Source organism: Mastigoproctus giganteus, chromosome 1, assembly GCF_048544385.1.
Source record: "Mastigoproctus giganteus isolate SK-2022 chromosome 1, ASM4854438v1, whole genome shotgun sequence".
Classification (NCBI taxonomy): Eukaryota; Metazoa; Arthropoda; class Arachnida; order Uropygi; family Thelyphonidae; genus Mastigoproctus; species Mastigoproctus giganteus.
In genome coordinates, this window is record NC_143575.1 from 127524660 (window position 1) to 127539694 (window position 15035).

Sequence of the window (15035 nt, forward strand, 5' to 3'; positions counted from 1 at the left end):
AGCACTTTTTTTTTTCTTTTCTTTTTTTTTTTTTTTTTTTTGCTGATGCTGTATAAGCTTGTTTTCTTGCATCATATGCCTCTACTAATGCTAATCACAAACAAGTAATTGCTGAACCATTTGTATTTTATATGGATGGAATTTTAAATCAATATGTACATATACAGAATACTCATTCCAATAAGTTTGATTCTCTTGATCAATGGCTGATGAATAATCTTGAATCTTGATCAATGACTAATGAATAATTTTGCTTTTGCTACTGAGTTGTAATGTTACTCTGATTCAGTGTTTTCTGGAGTATGTTCGATATGCATCTGACATGGAGGTTTTACATCTGTTACAGACATTGTTGTTTTAAATTTGTAAATCCATTGTGTTACAGTCTTTCAACTTCAAACACTACTATTTCTTCTGAAGTGGTGTCTGAATTCTCATTGAGTATTCACAGTAGAGTCATCTGATTTAAAAAAAGTTTTGACATAAAATGCCAAATTTTTATTCAGCCACCTCTCTATTTTTACTGAATACTCTAGTATACTCATACTCTACACCAGGACACAAACTGCAGTGCTTCCACTGCAACCGCTATGAAATTTGCCCAACCCTGTATAATTATTATTAATCTCTTGCACATACTCCATTTATGGCAATAGAGAACGAGGTGTTTCTTCAAAAAATTTAGTTCACATTTTGTTTTTCATGTATAATTAGGTGTCCAATCTTCTTTTTCTTTTTATGAATGTTTTCTTTTGTGTTTATAAATTGGCAAACCTATCTAAAATGCATTTATATATAGGTGTATTTGTAGTAAAGTTCCCTTTTTTTTTTGTTTTTTTTGTCTTTCTTATTTTAATCCTTTTTCATATGAAACAGTCAAGCAGTCTCAGAAGCAGGTTACTTTAATTTAAAAGACACAATATTTATTCGACCACTGCTCCATTTTTTGGCACATTTGCACATATATGTATATATGCCTGATGTCTTTGCTATGTCCATCCATTTGCCCACCTATCCACAAGTAACAACTCAACTTCCAGTGGATGGATTTTCATGAAATTTTATATTTGGGCCTTTTATAAATATTTGTTGAGCCATTTCCAAATTTCATTAAAATCAGAAAAATCGAAGTCTGGTAATTATTATTTTTTCCATACAAGGAAATGTAAAATATAAAAAAGAAATACATACAATAAATGCAGTTTTAATGCAGTATTGTTATCTTTAGACATTCTATGCACACTTTGCATGCATCGTTATGTAAGGCTTGTGAACATGGTGTCACTTGTGAAGAGATACATATACATATACATAAAAAAGAATATGGTTATTGTTGTCGTTGAGTTTAATGAAAAAAAAAGTATATGGGAGAATAGTAACAAATATTACACAGTTGTAATTAAACAGAATGGTTAAGTTTAGAGAACATAAAAACCAGTTTTACTAAGTATTTTTGTGCCAAAACAATAAAAAAAAAAAAAAACGCTGACCTCATACATATAATGGGAAAAAAGGCGAGGACAAAAAAAAAAACTAAGTATTCTATAAAGTTATAATCTTAGTAATTAATTGATAATGAAATAACTATATTTACTTTTCACTTCTATTAATCACAGAAAAAGAAATTCATTTAGTTTACAAAAAATATTGAAAGTGCCTCATATGTAATGCATCTGCATACAACAAACTTGTTACTATTTACTAAGAATTGACAGATACAGTAACCCTAAGCTATTAGGTTATAATTAAAAATAATAAGAAGAGATTGCTTAAAAGAATAAATAAATTTTAAAAGAGTAAATTTCCAAGTTCATGTCTGTTTTTGTACATAATCTCTGAAACTTGGATAATATAATGAAAAAATATACAATTTACTGGAGATAAAAGATAAAGGAACTTTTATGTTGTCTAATGCCAAAATTAAAAGAAAACTAACATTAAAGAACTTGCTAAACAGTCAGAAATCTGAAAATAATTTAGCTTTCATAAAATTTTACCCTATATGAACTTTTATCTTGCACATATCCCCAAATAATTCTTCCTCCAGAGTTGAAAATAGAACCAAATGCTCCCACAATAGCAAGGAAGTGATCATCTGATATGAATGTTTGCCCAAATGCCTGAAAAAGAAAACCGGAAAACTAAAATTCACACATAAAAAAAAAAAAGGGGGAAGAAAAAAAGACAATAAATTCCACATAATGATTTAGCAAAACTGTTAATAATCTTGCTTTTGCTATTTATATTCTTCAAGGCTACTATGTGATGATACTCTTGTACACATTAATAATTGCCTAATTTCTTTAATTTTTGTAATAATCATGATTGCCACTATATATGTGGCAATCGTGGGAGGGCCCTCTGGTTGTGGAAGAGAACAGTCAGTGGATTTTTGGCTGCTGTAAAGTAAGGAGCGGATTAAGCGGATTGAGGCCCCGGGCGCAAAAGAAAATATTGGGCCCCTTAAAAAAACAGAGAGAGACAGGGAAAATAAAAATACATGTTAACCATTTTTTTAAATAAATAAAAAATATTATGTACTATTAATGTTTTAGTTCCAATAAAATTTGAATATAATATATGTATAATATAATTAATAATAGCATAATAATAATCACAAAGTTTTGAACTAATAGTTGAACATATTAGTTCAACTATTAGTTGAACTAATATGTTCAACTAATTTGTTGGGGTTTTGCGTGGGCCCTTCAGAAGTCGGGGTCCAGGGCGCGCGCCCGGTGCGCCCGCCGTTAAATCCGCCTCTGTGTAAAGGGATAAGTAGTTTTGATATTTTTACCATATTCTTCGTTAATTAACATACTACATCGTGTTCTACAAAGATATTAAAGAGGTTTAGTAGTGTTCATTAGCTTCTTTTTTTTTGAATTTAACTAGTGATTTTTGGAAGTTACGACAATGGAGCACCAATATTGTTGAACTAGCCGCCATCTTGTAGTTGATAAGAAATAGCGTAACGTGTATATCTCGAACTGATAACGTAAGGTATAATGTAAAACTAGATAGCGTAATAAGAAGCACTGTATTAGTAATCTGTTAGCTTAGTATAGTATTTTCAGTTAATCAAAAATATTTATTAACTTATTAAATTTCATTGTTAATTAAATTGTATTTAAACTGAAACCATGACCCAGACTAGAGCTGCGAAGCAATATTCACAGACTAGTGAGAGTGCTGTGGCTTGGGGGAGACACAAAGGGAGCGATTCTCCAATGCATAACAGTCTCAAAAAATGTGCGAAATGTGAAATGTTTGCAGACTTTCTGAAAAAGGATGTGGTCTATCCAAGGAGGATGTCTTTGTGTGCTAGGTGCCTGGAGTGTCAAGAAATTAGGTGTCAACTCAGCATTCTGAAGGGCATCTATGAGAGTTTGAGGTTTAGGGTAAATGCTCTCGAAGTAATTAATATGAGGAGACCATCAAACTCTCAGCTGCCCAGTTCAATGGGCAGAGATCACTCTTGTGCATCAGGCAACACAGAGGCAATCTCCAAAGCAGAATGCACTGGTCCCACAGGAACTAGTTATTGTTGGTGACTTAATTGTCAGGGAGACAGGGAATATACTATGCAAGAAGGTGGAACAGGACCAGGGTATGTCTGCCAGGGGCAAAAGTTGATGACGTTGAACAGCAGATATCTTTTAATGGCACAAAAGGTGAAGTTGTACACATTGGAACTAATGACATTAAGAGTAAGAGATCTGTAGATTTACTAAACAAGTACAGGTAAATGTTGAAAAAAAGTCGCGAGTTAGGGATGAATGTCAAAGTGTCTGCAATTCTGCCCAGGCACGACAAAAGGGAGTATATGATGAGAGCCTTGCCAATCAATTCGGCCCTGAAGAGATTGTGCAAGGCTAATGGGATAGAATTTTTTTCAGCGTGGTCTGTGCTCATTGACAGAAGAGATTACTTCTACAGCGATGGGGTACACTTAAATAGAAAGGGTGCAAGAATATTTGCTGATGCTATCAAGGCAGTGTTAGGTGGGCAGGAAAACTGCTAGCTTGGGGGGGGGGGATGCAGACTAAAAGATTGACAGAGGCTGCAGGCAGAGGCAAAAGTGATTCTTGCACTGCTTCTATGAGAAGCAGTCTGGAAAGCAAGGCAATGGAGATTTCCAGGACTGCTGGGAGTCATAATGGAACAAGTAAATACATGGGCTGTGTTAGGGTAACTAAGAGTAGAAACAGGTGCATGTATACTTGCATAGACACCAATGCTTGCAGTATAGTTAATAAATTTGATAAGTTTGGAGTGCTGGTCAAGACATCAAAGGCGAATATTGTTGGGATATCAGAGAGTGGTGTCACATGGTGTCACACAGATATAAGTAGTGCAGAATTGGAATTTGGGGAGTACAATGTGGTACAGAAAGGATAGAGAGAACAGGAAGGCAGGAGGTGTTATGCTTAACACTCGTCTGTGCACCAAAAGTGAATGCCAATCTAGTGAATAATGTTCAATCACACAGCCATGTGCACATTAGAGCACATGCAACTCACTTGGTATTTATTTTATTTTAATTCTGTCTCTAAAATCTATATTTTGTTAGTATTTTGTATATATCTTTTGCTGAAGAAGAGGTTCATTTACCCCGAAAGTTCCATACTTAGTTATTAAAAATTTTGTCACTGGATATGCTGTATTATTACTCTTTAATCATGGAATCCAGTATCACAGGCCCATTTGCCCTCAGGAGTTATGCTGTTAGTTAAGAAACACACAAAATCTAAGGAAGTGAATCCAGTTGACACTGGTGGACGATGCAATGTTGAGTTGGTTTGGTGTGACATAAGCACTGGGAAAGAGAAAATGAGTAGGTGTGTGTTATAGGCAGTGGTGAGCTGTGAATATTTTAACAATGGGCTTGCACTTTTCCTGTCTTTTTGATGTGAAACATCCTCTGTGGGGGGGGGTGGGACCTACCGAGTAAATCTGATTGGTCACAGAAGTGACATCATCTGCGGCATCTGCCATCTTCCCACACTCACACACACACCACTAGTCTGTGTGGAGCACTCACTAGTAGTATGATTAGAGCATGTGATGCATTTTTTGTGACCTTGCAATCATACTTCTTGCAGTTACTACTGCAGGAAGTATGATTCCAAGTATTTGTCATGTGACTGCAACAATATAAAGATTAGCATTAGCATTAGTAGAGGCATTTGATGCAAGAAAGCAAGCTTATGCAGCATCAGCCAAAAAATAAAATAAAAAATAAAAATAACCACTTCCACTTTACCCCTCTATTCATTCGAAATACCTGTCCAGCTGAGCCTTAAACTTATTTAGGCTATCAACTTCCACGACAAGGGATGGGAGTCTGTTCCACCAACCAACCACCCGCTGGTTAAAGGCAAATTTCCTCACATCTATCCTACATCTGTCTTTCCTCAATTTGAATTTATGCCCTCTCAGGTGATTATTCTGAGCAAGAGGAAGAATCCCATCAGCATTGAGCATGCTCAAACCATTCAAGGCTTTATACACCTCTATCAGATCACCTCGCCGGTGCTTAGTCTCCAGACACTGTAATTTGCAAAACTTAAGCCTTTCTTCGTAAGAGCAGCCCTTTTTTTTCCATTCACTAATCTTGTTGCCCTTCTCTGTACTCGTTCCAGCAGCTCTATATCCTTCTTGAAATGAGGCCTCCAGACCTGTATACAGTACTCTTAGGTGTGGCCTGACCATTGCCTTATACAAGGGAATAATCACCTCCTTATCCCTGCTAGAAAAATTCCTATATATCATTGACAATACACCATGAGCTACTCTTGCAGCCCGTCTGCACTGCTCAGAGAACTTCATATCTGCCTGCACAACCACCACCAGGTCCCTTTCATTCTCTACCACTGTCAGTGTAATACCACAGAATTGATACGTTGCTCTGAGGTTGCTGTTTTCCATATGTAGTACTTTACATTTGTCAATGTTAAACTTCATTTGCCATCTCTCAGCCCATCTGCTCAACCTTTCCAGATCCTGTTGCAGCAGCGTAGTGTCCTTGACAACCCTGCCAACCTTCATATTGTCTGCAAATTTGGACATTAAGCTTGATATACCATCATCAATATCATTTATAAATACAGAAAACAATAATGGACCCAATACTGAACCCTGAGGGACTCCACTAATAACATTAATCCATGATGCGCAGTGTCCATTGATTACCACTCTCTGTCTTCTCCCCAGCAACCACCCCTTTATCCATAGCAGCAATTTGCCTCCAATGTCACACTGCTCCAGTTTGTACAGCAGTCTTCCATGTGCAACAGTATCAAAAGCCTTTCTAAGATCCAAGTATATAATATCAAAGTTATTCCCTGCATCCAGTTCTTTTGTGACTGCATCATAGTATCCAATCAAATTGGTCAGGCAAGACTTCCCCTTAACAAAACCATGCTGTGTCCGAGCTATAACTGAAGTCTTGTCTAGATGATCCTGCAGTGCTTCTTTAACCAGTGCCTCCATTAATTTTCCTGGAACAGAAGTTAAACTCACAGATCTATAATTACTTGTGTCAGCCTTTGATCCTACTTTGTGAATTGGGGTCACATTTGCACATCTCCAGTCTATGGGTACCTCCTCTGAGTCCAAGGAAGCTCTCATAATTAAGGCTAAGGGTTTACTTACTTCCTTTGCTGCCTCCTTTAATATAACTGGATAGATCCCATCTGCCCTACACGAATCACACTTCTCAAGAATTTCACCTTTCTCAAGAATCACTTTCAGATTTGTCAACGATTTCTTTTTTCATCCTGCATTTTTGCATATGCAGCTGTTCGGGACACGTAACATTCGGTTGTTAGGTGTCCTGAACAGCTGTGTATGTCGTTTCAACTAAAAGATCGGATACCTCGATTGACGTTGTTTTCAGAAAAATTTAGATATGCTGCAATCGCAAGTATACATCTCCTACTTATAGTTATCATAAATTCATTGTATCTTGTCTTCCAGAAATTATGGAAATTTGTGAATGATCAATAAAATATTTACAATACAAAAGCTCTTCTATTTCGCAATCAATACATACAAATCAAAATATCTAAAACAAGCTCTTCTATTTCGTAATCAATACATACAAATCAAAATATCTAAGAGAAACATGAAGAATGTTTCACTTAAAACCATCTACCATGTGTGCTCGGCATATGCAACTTTTTTATTATTTTTTTTTTACAACTATGGAAATATAATAGATACATTTTTTTCATGATAAAATTTTAATATTGCGAATAAAAAATAACATGAAATATTTCCCATATCACAAATAACATAAAAACTATCACAAAACATTCCACAATATAAAAAAGATTACATAAAAAACAAACTATTCTAGAAAAAAAAGTACACAAAAATCACAGATTACATGAAAAAAAAATTATTACATAAATATTCAAGAAAAATTTATTCTAATAATTGCCATATACAATTTACTTCTTTATTAATATTTGTTGTTGATCTTCTGCTTTGCTCAATAGCTGAGTGATGATTACAGAGGAATGATTTGATGTAACGATCTGGATCAAATTGAAGCAATGGTTTTCCATTTAGATGTTTAGTAATTAAACACGTTGCAGATTATGGTCATCATAATCTGCAACGTGTTTAATTGTCAACATTATTCATTCATTCACATAATATTATTCATTATGTTGAAAGCTCGCTCAGCTTCAGCACTGCTAATCACAATGGTTTTGAAGATATTTCTGTCTTTCTTAATTAAAAAGAGAATTTCACTCGATTTTAAAGATAAACTCTTTGACAAAATCTCTAAAATCATTAATTTTTATTTCATATTTTATCAGAAAATTTCTTATTCGATTTTCACTGTCTTGCCACTGAGACGAAAGTTCTTTCATATTCCAGGATTTCCAGTAGGATATGTTTAAAATTTCTTTCAATGGCATCATTATTTTCTTTATTTAATTTAAAATCACTCTGTTGCATTAATAACTTATTCTTTAAGGATAAAACAATGCATTTAATAACTTGTCACGAGGTAATTTTTTAAATGTCTTCTTTTCGATTTTGATTCCTTCAAATTCTTTCCACTTCAACATGCTCTCAACTTTAGCTTCATAATTTCCTTCAGAATTTTTCAAATTAGCAACGAATAATTAATTTATCTGCTTTTACCATAGTGATTCTGTAAAGCTTCTGAAAGGTAAGAGAGCTCCTGCAGGATGTCAATCATTAGTGCTAAATGGTTACAAAATTTCAGATTAAAAGTCGATTTATTTATCTGGAATATTTGACTTCTGATGTTGTTGTTGTTATTTGGTTTATAGGAGCATTAGCAACTAAGGCCATATTGCTCTGGGGAAATGGGATGGTCATTCCTGACCTTTCCGCATCCTCCATATTTGGTGGCTCACAGGCTCGAAGCCCGGTCTAATCAAGAAGCGTGTGCTACACACTGCTGCTCCTGCCCACCTGGCTACGGAGGTGCCTTAACTTCTGATTCAAAATGTTTGCACAAAGCAGGATAATTCCTCCAACACGCAACTGCCGTCCGCAAGCTACATCGTGGCCCGAACACACGACCGATCTTTATAGTTTCCACATCAAGTTCCTTAGCAATCATCTTTAATTCACGCTGGTTTTTTAGAGATTGGTGATATAATGCATACAGGTTTTTTTAAATTATTGCCTGTATGCCATTATATTTTAGAACATTTTCTGCACAGCGAAAGCCTCAATGAAGATTCGAAACCTGCCAACATTTCATATTTGTAAAGTTTATGTAATATGTTAGTTTCCTCAATTCTCCTCTCCTCCATGTTGCTACTGTCACTAGTTCTTTGAATACTGCGCAAAATGTTGGAATCACATGGATATTCAGCTACTGTGACCATGTAAACATAAACAGGAGAAATTTACTGGAAGTCGTGAATCACTCACTTCTCCAAAACACCTATGCCTGTTTGTTGGAGTAAAGAGGAACCACAACACAGGTTGACCAGAGGCTATTATCCTTGTCGGGAATCTTCTTAAACCTCTGACTGGCTATGGAAAGCATATTGACTAGTGCAACTTCTCGGTATGTGACTGTACAAGGTTTATGGATACCACTAACATTGTAAAACAATAATCCCTTTCACCCTTAATTTGCGCTTTCTAATTACCTAAACTTCCTAAAAGCCAGAGGTGGGAACAATACATAAAAAGTTGTCTCTCGTAATCCATTGTTATATGGAAATTTTCTTCATTCTACGGAAACTATTTTAAATGTAATTACCAAGGGAAATTCAAAAAAATTCACTATAAAGAAGTTGGTTAAATAGAGGCCCGACGGTAATTAAATCAAAATTAAGCAATTTTAAAATACATAACTGATTGATTGCACCATTAAAATGCTGGGGATGGGGCCCCACTTTCCTCATGATAATTTCGGCTCTGGATACTCAATAATTGCATTCAGGATTTCATTTGTAAAAAACAATCATCTCACCAATAGGCTCGCAAATTTTCAAAAAAATAAAATAACAATGTGCTCTCGCGAGCCCACTATAGCTCACCGCTGGTTATAGGCCTAATGAATCTGATGAGTATAATGAGCAATTGTGCAGAGAAATAGAGTGGGCGAGTAAATCAGAATGTCTTATAACGGGGGATTTTAACTTTCCAGGTACTGACTGGAACTTGCGGGCTGGTCAATCGCACACTAGCAAGACTTTTGTAGATTTATTGGATGCTATGTTTTCTACAGCAACATGTTTGCGAGACAACCAGAGGGGAGTAATACTCTTGATCTGATAATCAGCAGTGATTATTCATGCATTAAGAATTTGCAGATAAAGGAACCACTGGGTGACAGTGATCACAATATTCTGATGTGGGATTTACTTAAAGATATAACTACCATCAAGGGTAAAGGGAAAGGCGACTACAAGGGTCTCAGACAGTTTTTAAATTCTATACAGTGGGATCGACTGATGATGTTACCGATGTTAGGCCTAAATGGATGTCAGATGAATTAATGAGGCTTGTGGCCGAGAAGAAAAATGTATGGGATGCATATAAATTATCAGACGACACAGAAGCCTATTGCACACATAAAATCATCTGTAATCAAGTCACAAAGGAGGTTAGGCAGGTGGCAAAGGCACATTAAGAGAAATCTTTGGCAAAGGATGCAAAGAAAAATAGCGAAGAGTTCTTTACTTATTTGAAATCTAGAATAAAAGAAATGAATCAGATTGGACCACTTAACAGATGGGTTAACTATTGATGATCATGCTCAGGTAGCTGATAAACTGAATGAGTATTTTGCATCTACATTCAAACATTAGCAGTTATTCAAGGAAGAGAATGACAGATGTTTATCAAACTCTAACAGGAAGATAAGTGATTTTGTAATAACTGAGAGCAAAGTGGAGGAGAAGTTGTTGAAGTTAAACATAAAAAAGGCACCTGGGGTGGATGGGATCTATCCAGTTATATTAAAGGAGACAGCAAAGTAAGTAAGAAAACCTTTAGCCATAATTATGAGAACTTCCTTGGACTCAGGGGAGGTCCCCATTGACTGGGGGTGTGCAAATGTATTTCCAATTCACAAAGGGGGGTTCAAAAGGTGACACAAGTAACTATAGACCTGTTAGTTTGACTTGTTCCAGGAAAAATAATGGAGTTAAAGAAGCATGGCAGAATCATCTAGACAAGACTGCAGTAATAGTTAAGACACAGCATGGGTTTGTTAAAGTGAGGTCTTGTCTGACCAATTTGATTGGATACTATGATGTAGTCACAAAGGAACTGGATGCAAAAGATAATTTTGATATCATATATACAGTCGATTCCGGTTATTTGGAACACATCGGGACTAGTGCATTTTGGCCCAATTAAGCGGCTGCCCCAATTATCCGAAGTTTCATGTAAAAAAAAAAGTTAAAAATACAATGGGTTTACGCTTTACAATTGTTTCACTGTACAATCAAATCACGTTACGATGAATCACCACAGTAAAGTACCGTTCACTATACAATGTGTAGTAAGCACCGGTCATTGTGATATTTGTGAATTTAATTTTAATTCTATTAAACAGCGATTCTAATTAGCGTAAATAGGACGAGTATTACCCACAGGCTATAAAAGTAAAGATATATTAAGCACAAATTTAGCCTTTATTACCTTACCAATTAAAAAATTAGATGATACGTGAAAATCGGAATAATTAATACGTACTGTAATATGTACATACTAACTAGTTGACATTTCTGTTCACTGACATTTGTGGGTGGGGGTTAAAATTTAAAATAGTGAAAACTTAAGCAATCAATAACAAAGAACACGGCACACACAAATTGCAAGTATCACAATACGCGCAAGTGAGAATGGATAACAAGTTACGAATCTTTAAAAATAGGAATGAAGAGAAGATTTTGAAAATAAATTTTTTTATATGATTGAAGATTTCATGGAAGTGTAAACACATTTCATCATAATATCCCATGGGTAGTGACCACTTCCCAATTGTTTGTAACCTGCTCACTACAAAACCACCATTAGACCAATCCTGCAGGAACTGGAAATTCTCTAGAGCCAATTGGGCCAAATTTCAATCAGCAATCACTCTAGACAAAAAAACTATTCAACTACAGCCCACAGATAAAGTCATTGATTATATCACATCCTCTCTTTTAGTTGCCGCCAAATACTCAATTCTGTTATCAAATCCCCCGACCAGACAGCACTTCAAGTACTGGTGGAACGAAGAGTGCACAAAAGCAAAGAAGGAAAAAATTTATTCTGTCTATCTCCACCTACGCCCAATCTAATTAACTACAAGAAGCTAAGGGCGAAAGCACGTTTCATTCAGAGGAAAGCCAAGAAAGATTCGTGGACTCGGTTCGCATCTACTATCAATAGAAACACCAACTCCCGATTAATATGGAAAAAAAATCAGACAGCTTTCTGAGAAATTTCCAACCATCCCTTCCTCAATTCTTTCTTGCAATGGGCAAGAATTCTCTTCTCCTCTAGATACTGCAAATTCCTTGGCCAAAACCTTTGCCCAAGTCTTACCTGCTTCAAACTACACTCCACAATTCCAGAAGATTAAGACCACCACTGAACAGAGATACAACTTTCGAACCTCACAATCACTTCCATACAATCAGCCTCTTCAATATTGTGAACTTTTACAGGCCATTAAAACAACACAAAACAGTGCCGCTGGGCCAGATGGCATATATTATGTCATGCTGCAGCATCTCGATGAAAAAAAATTACAACTGCTGCTAGTCTTTTTTAATCGGATCTTCCTGGAAAATATTTTTCCAACCTCCTGGCACCATGCTACAGTTTTAGCCAAAACAGGTCATCCTTATATCTGATGATCAAGGCTGAATCCGAAATTCACAATGCCTTTGTAAAAAATGAACGCCTTGTTATGGTCTCAATAGATATAGATAAGGCATTTGATACCACCTGGCAGTATGGCATTCTCAGTGACCTTCATGCTCTTGGTCTAAGTGGCAACCTGCCCATGTTTATTAAGAACTTCCTCCAAAGCTGCACTTTCCAGGTTCGATATCAAAACTCCCTTTCTTCTATCTTCTCACAGGAAGAAGGAGTGTTTCTCGTTGTTTGTTATTTGATTTTTAGGAGCATTAGCAACTAAGGCCATATTGCTCCGGGATATGCGGTGGTCATTCCCTGACCTTTCCACATCCTCCGTATTTGGTGGTGACGGGCTCGAACCCCGGTCTAATCAAGAAGCATGTGCTACGCACTGCTGCTCCTTCCCACCTGGCTAGGAGGCGCCTGGAAGAAGGAGTACCACAAGGGTCAGTACTGAGTGCAACCCTATTTGCCCTTAGAATTGATTCCATTACAAAGGAACTCCCAAATACTGTGGAGGCATATCTTTACGCTGATAGTCTTTCTATTTCTTAGCATTCTTCGAACATGAGATCTATCGAATGGCAACTGCAGATGACCCTCAATAAAGTGAAAAAGCGGGCTGAGCTCAATGGATATCATCTTTCCCATGAGAAAACTGTTGCGATCCACTTCTGCAACCAGCACAAATTGCATACACACCCTGAACTTCGGATATCAAATTGCATCATTTCGATTGCTGATAATATCAGATTCCTGGGATTGATCCTTGATAGCAAGTTAAGCTTTTTTGAGCACATTAAATTAATACGCACTACCTGTCTGAAAAAGCTGAACATGCAAAGAGCTTTATCTGCCCTGTCTTGGGGAGCTCGTACAACTTTGCTGCTCTTATATAGAGCACTGATTAGATCCCGTTTGGATTATGGTGCTCCACTTTATGATTCTGCCCGAAGGAATGTATTGCGTTGGCTGGATCCTATACAACACAATGCACTGCAGATTGCTCTTGGCACTTATAGGACCACTCCAACCTATAGTCTATACACTGAAGCTCATGAGCCCCCTCTGTACCTCCGCAGAAGAATGTTATTACTTAAATATGCCGCCAAAATACAAAGTTGCTCTCCGCATCTTATTCAGCCATATCTCTTTAATCCACCATTTCACAATCTCTATAGGAATAAACCAAGTAAAATACGACCAGCAGGCCTACGGCTCCTTGAAATAACACAGAATTGGAATGTTTCTCTCTACAATGAGCAACAGGTAAAAAATTACTCTCCTTCACCATGAACCACCTGTCCTCAACTGAAATGTGATACATATTTTCTGCAATGGGTAAAGAACTGTCTACCGACTCTAAATGTGCAACAACTCCATGCTAGCCATATTCAAAACTATGCTGACTTCCTACCGATATATACAGATGGTTCCAAATCTCACTCAACTGTTGGAGCAGCAGCAGTGTTTCCCTCTGCTATTATATCAGCTTCTCTTCCACCTGAGTACAGCAGCTTTTCATATGCAATTCGTATGCAATTCAATTAGCTCTAGAGAATTTGACTCTTCACCCACTAAAAATATTGACTTTACAACAAATCTCTCAGCTTAATTAGAGCAATGCAGAATCCCTTTCATATGGATCACCCTGTTATAAATAAGATCAGGAGTTTGCTGTTGAAAATTGAAGACCGCCAACAACTAGTGAAGTTTTGCTGGATTCCAGCACATTCAGGCATTAAAGGGAATGAACTGGCTGATATTTCTGCTAAAAATCCATCAACTTTAGACTTAACTTCTGTCTTCGTTCCAGCTTCTGATTATAATATCATAATTCAAGCAGCATACCATGCACGGTGGACAGAGCTATGGCATAAACAAACAAATAATACTCTTCCAATTGAAACAAGATCCAAAATTTTAGCACTCAAGCATTCAGACAGTTCGGCGAGAAGAAGTGGTACTCCCATGGATTAGAATAGGACATACTCATCTGACTCACCTCCATCTACTCACAGGCGATGATCCTCCTCAGTGTTCACACTACTCAGAACATTCAATAGTCAAACATATTTTGATTGACTGCACATTATCAACAACATCGAACTTCAGTATTTATTTCTCTGGCTAACCTCTGAGAATCGATCACATTAAATCATATCATTGGATATGATCTAATTAGTAAACTTTACTGTTTTTTTTGAAAGAAATTGGAATTTATGAGCGAATATGAATAGTTTCTGAGCTGAAATGAAATTAAGCTGGCTTCATATTAATTATTATATATAACATTCATATGAACAGGCGCACTACAGCCACAGCAGCTTGTGCACCATTAAACACCCATACCACACGCACATATACTTTACACACAGCTTGGGTTTATTAAGGGGAAATCGTGTCTGACCAATTCAATTGGATACTACAATGGTGTTACAAAGGAAATGGATGCAAAAAATAATTTTTTTATCATATACACAGATTTCAGGAAAGCTTTTGATACTGTTGCATATAAAACGCTGCTGTACAAATCGGAGCAGTGTAAAATTAAGGGATGTTGCTGATATGGATAAAAGGATTGTTGAGTGGAAGAAGACAGTGTGGTAATCAGTAGACATTGCTCTTCGTGGACTCCCCCAGGGTTCGGTGTTGGACCCATTTTT

General features: G+C 36.5%; 1 protein-coding gene across 8 annotated transcripts in view; it reads right to left on the reverse strand.

The window, feature by feature from the left end:
• The window catches only part of LOC150091129 (apicoplast pyruvate carrier 1-like), a 245677-nt gene that overhangs the window by 64419 nt on the left and 166223 nt on the right, over nucleotides 1-15035 (reverse strand). For all 8 annotated transcript variants that reach the window (XM_090382146.1, XM_090382137.1, XM_090382127.1 and 5 more), the window contains one exon: nucleotides 1998-2120. In XM_090382146.1, the coding sequence (XP_090238272.1) occupies nucleotides 1998-2120 (123 nt within the window). The remainder of the gene's footprint in view (nucleotides 1-1997; nucleotides 2121-15035) is intronic.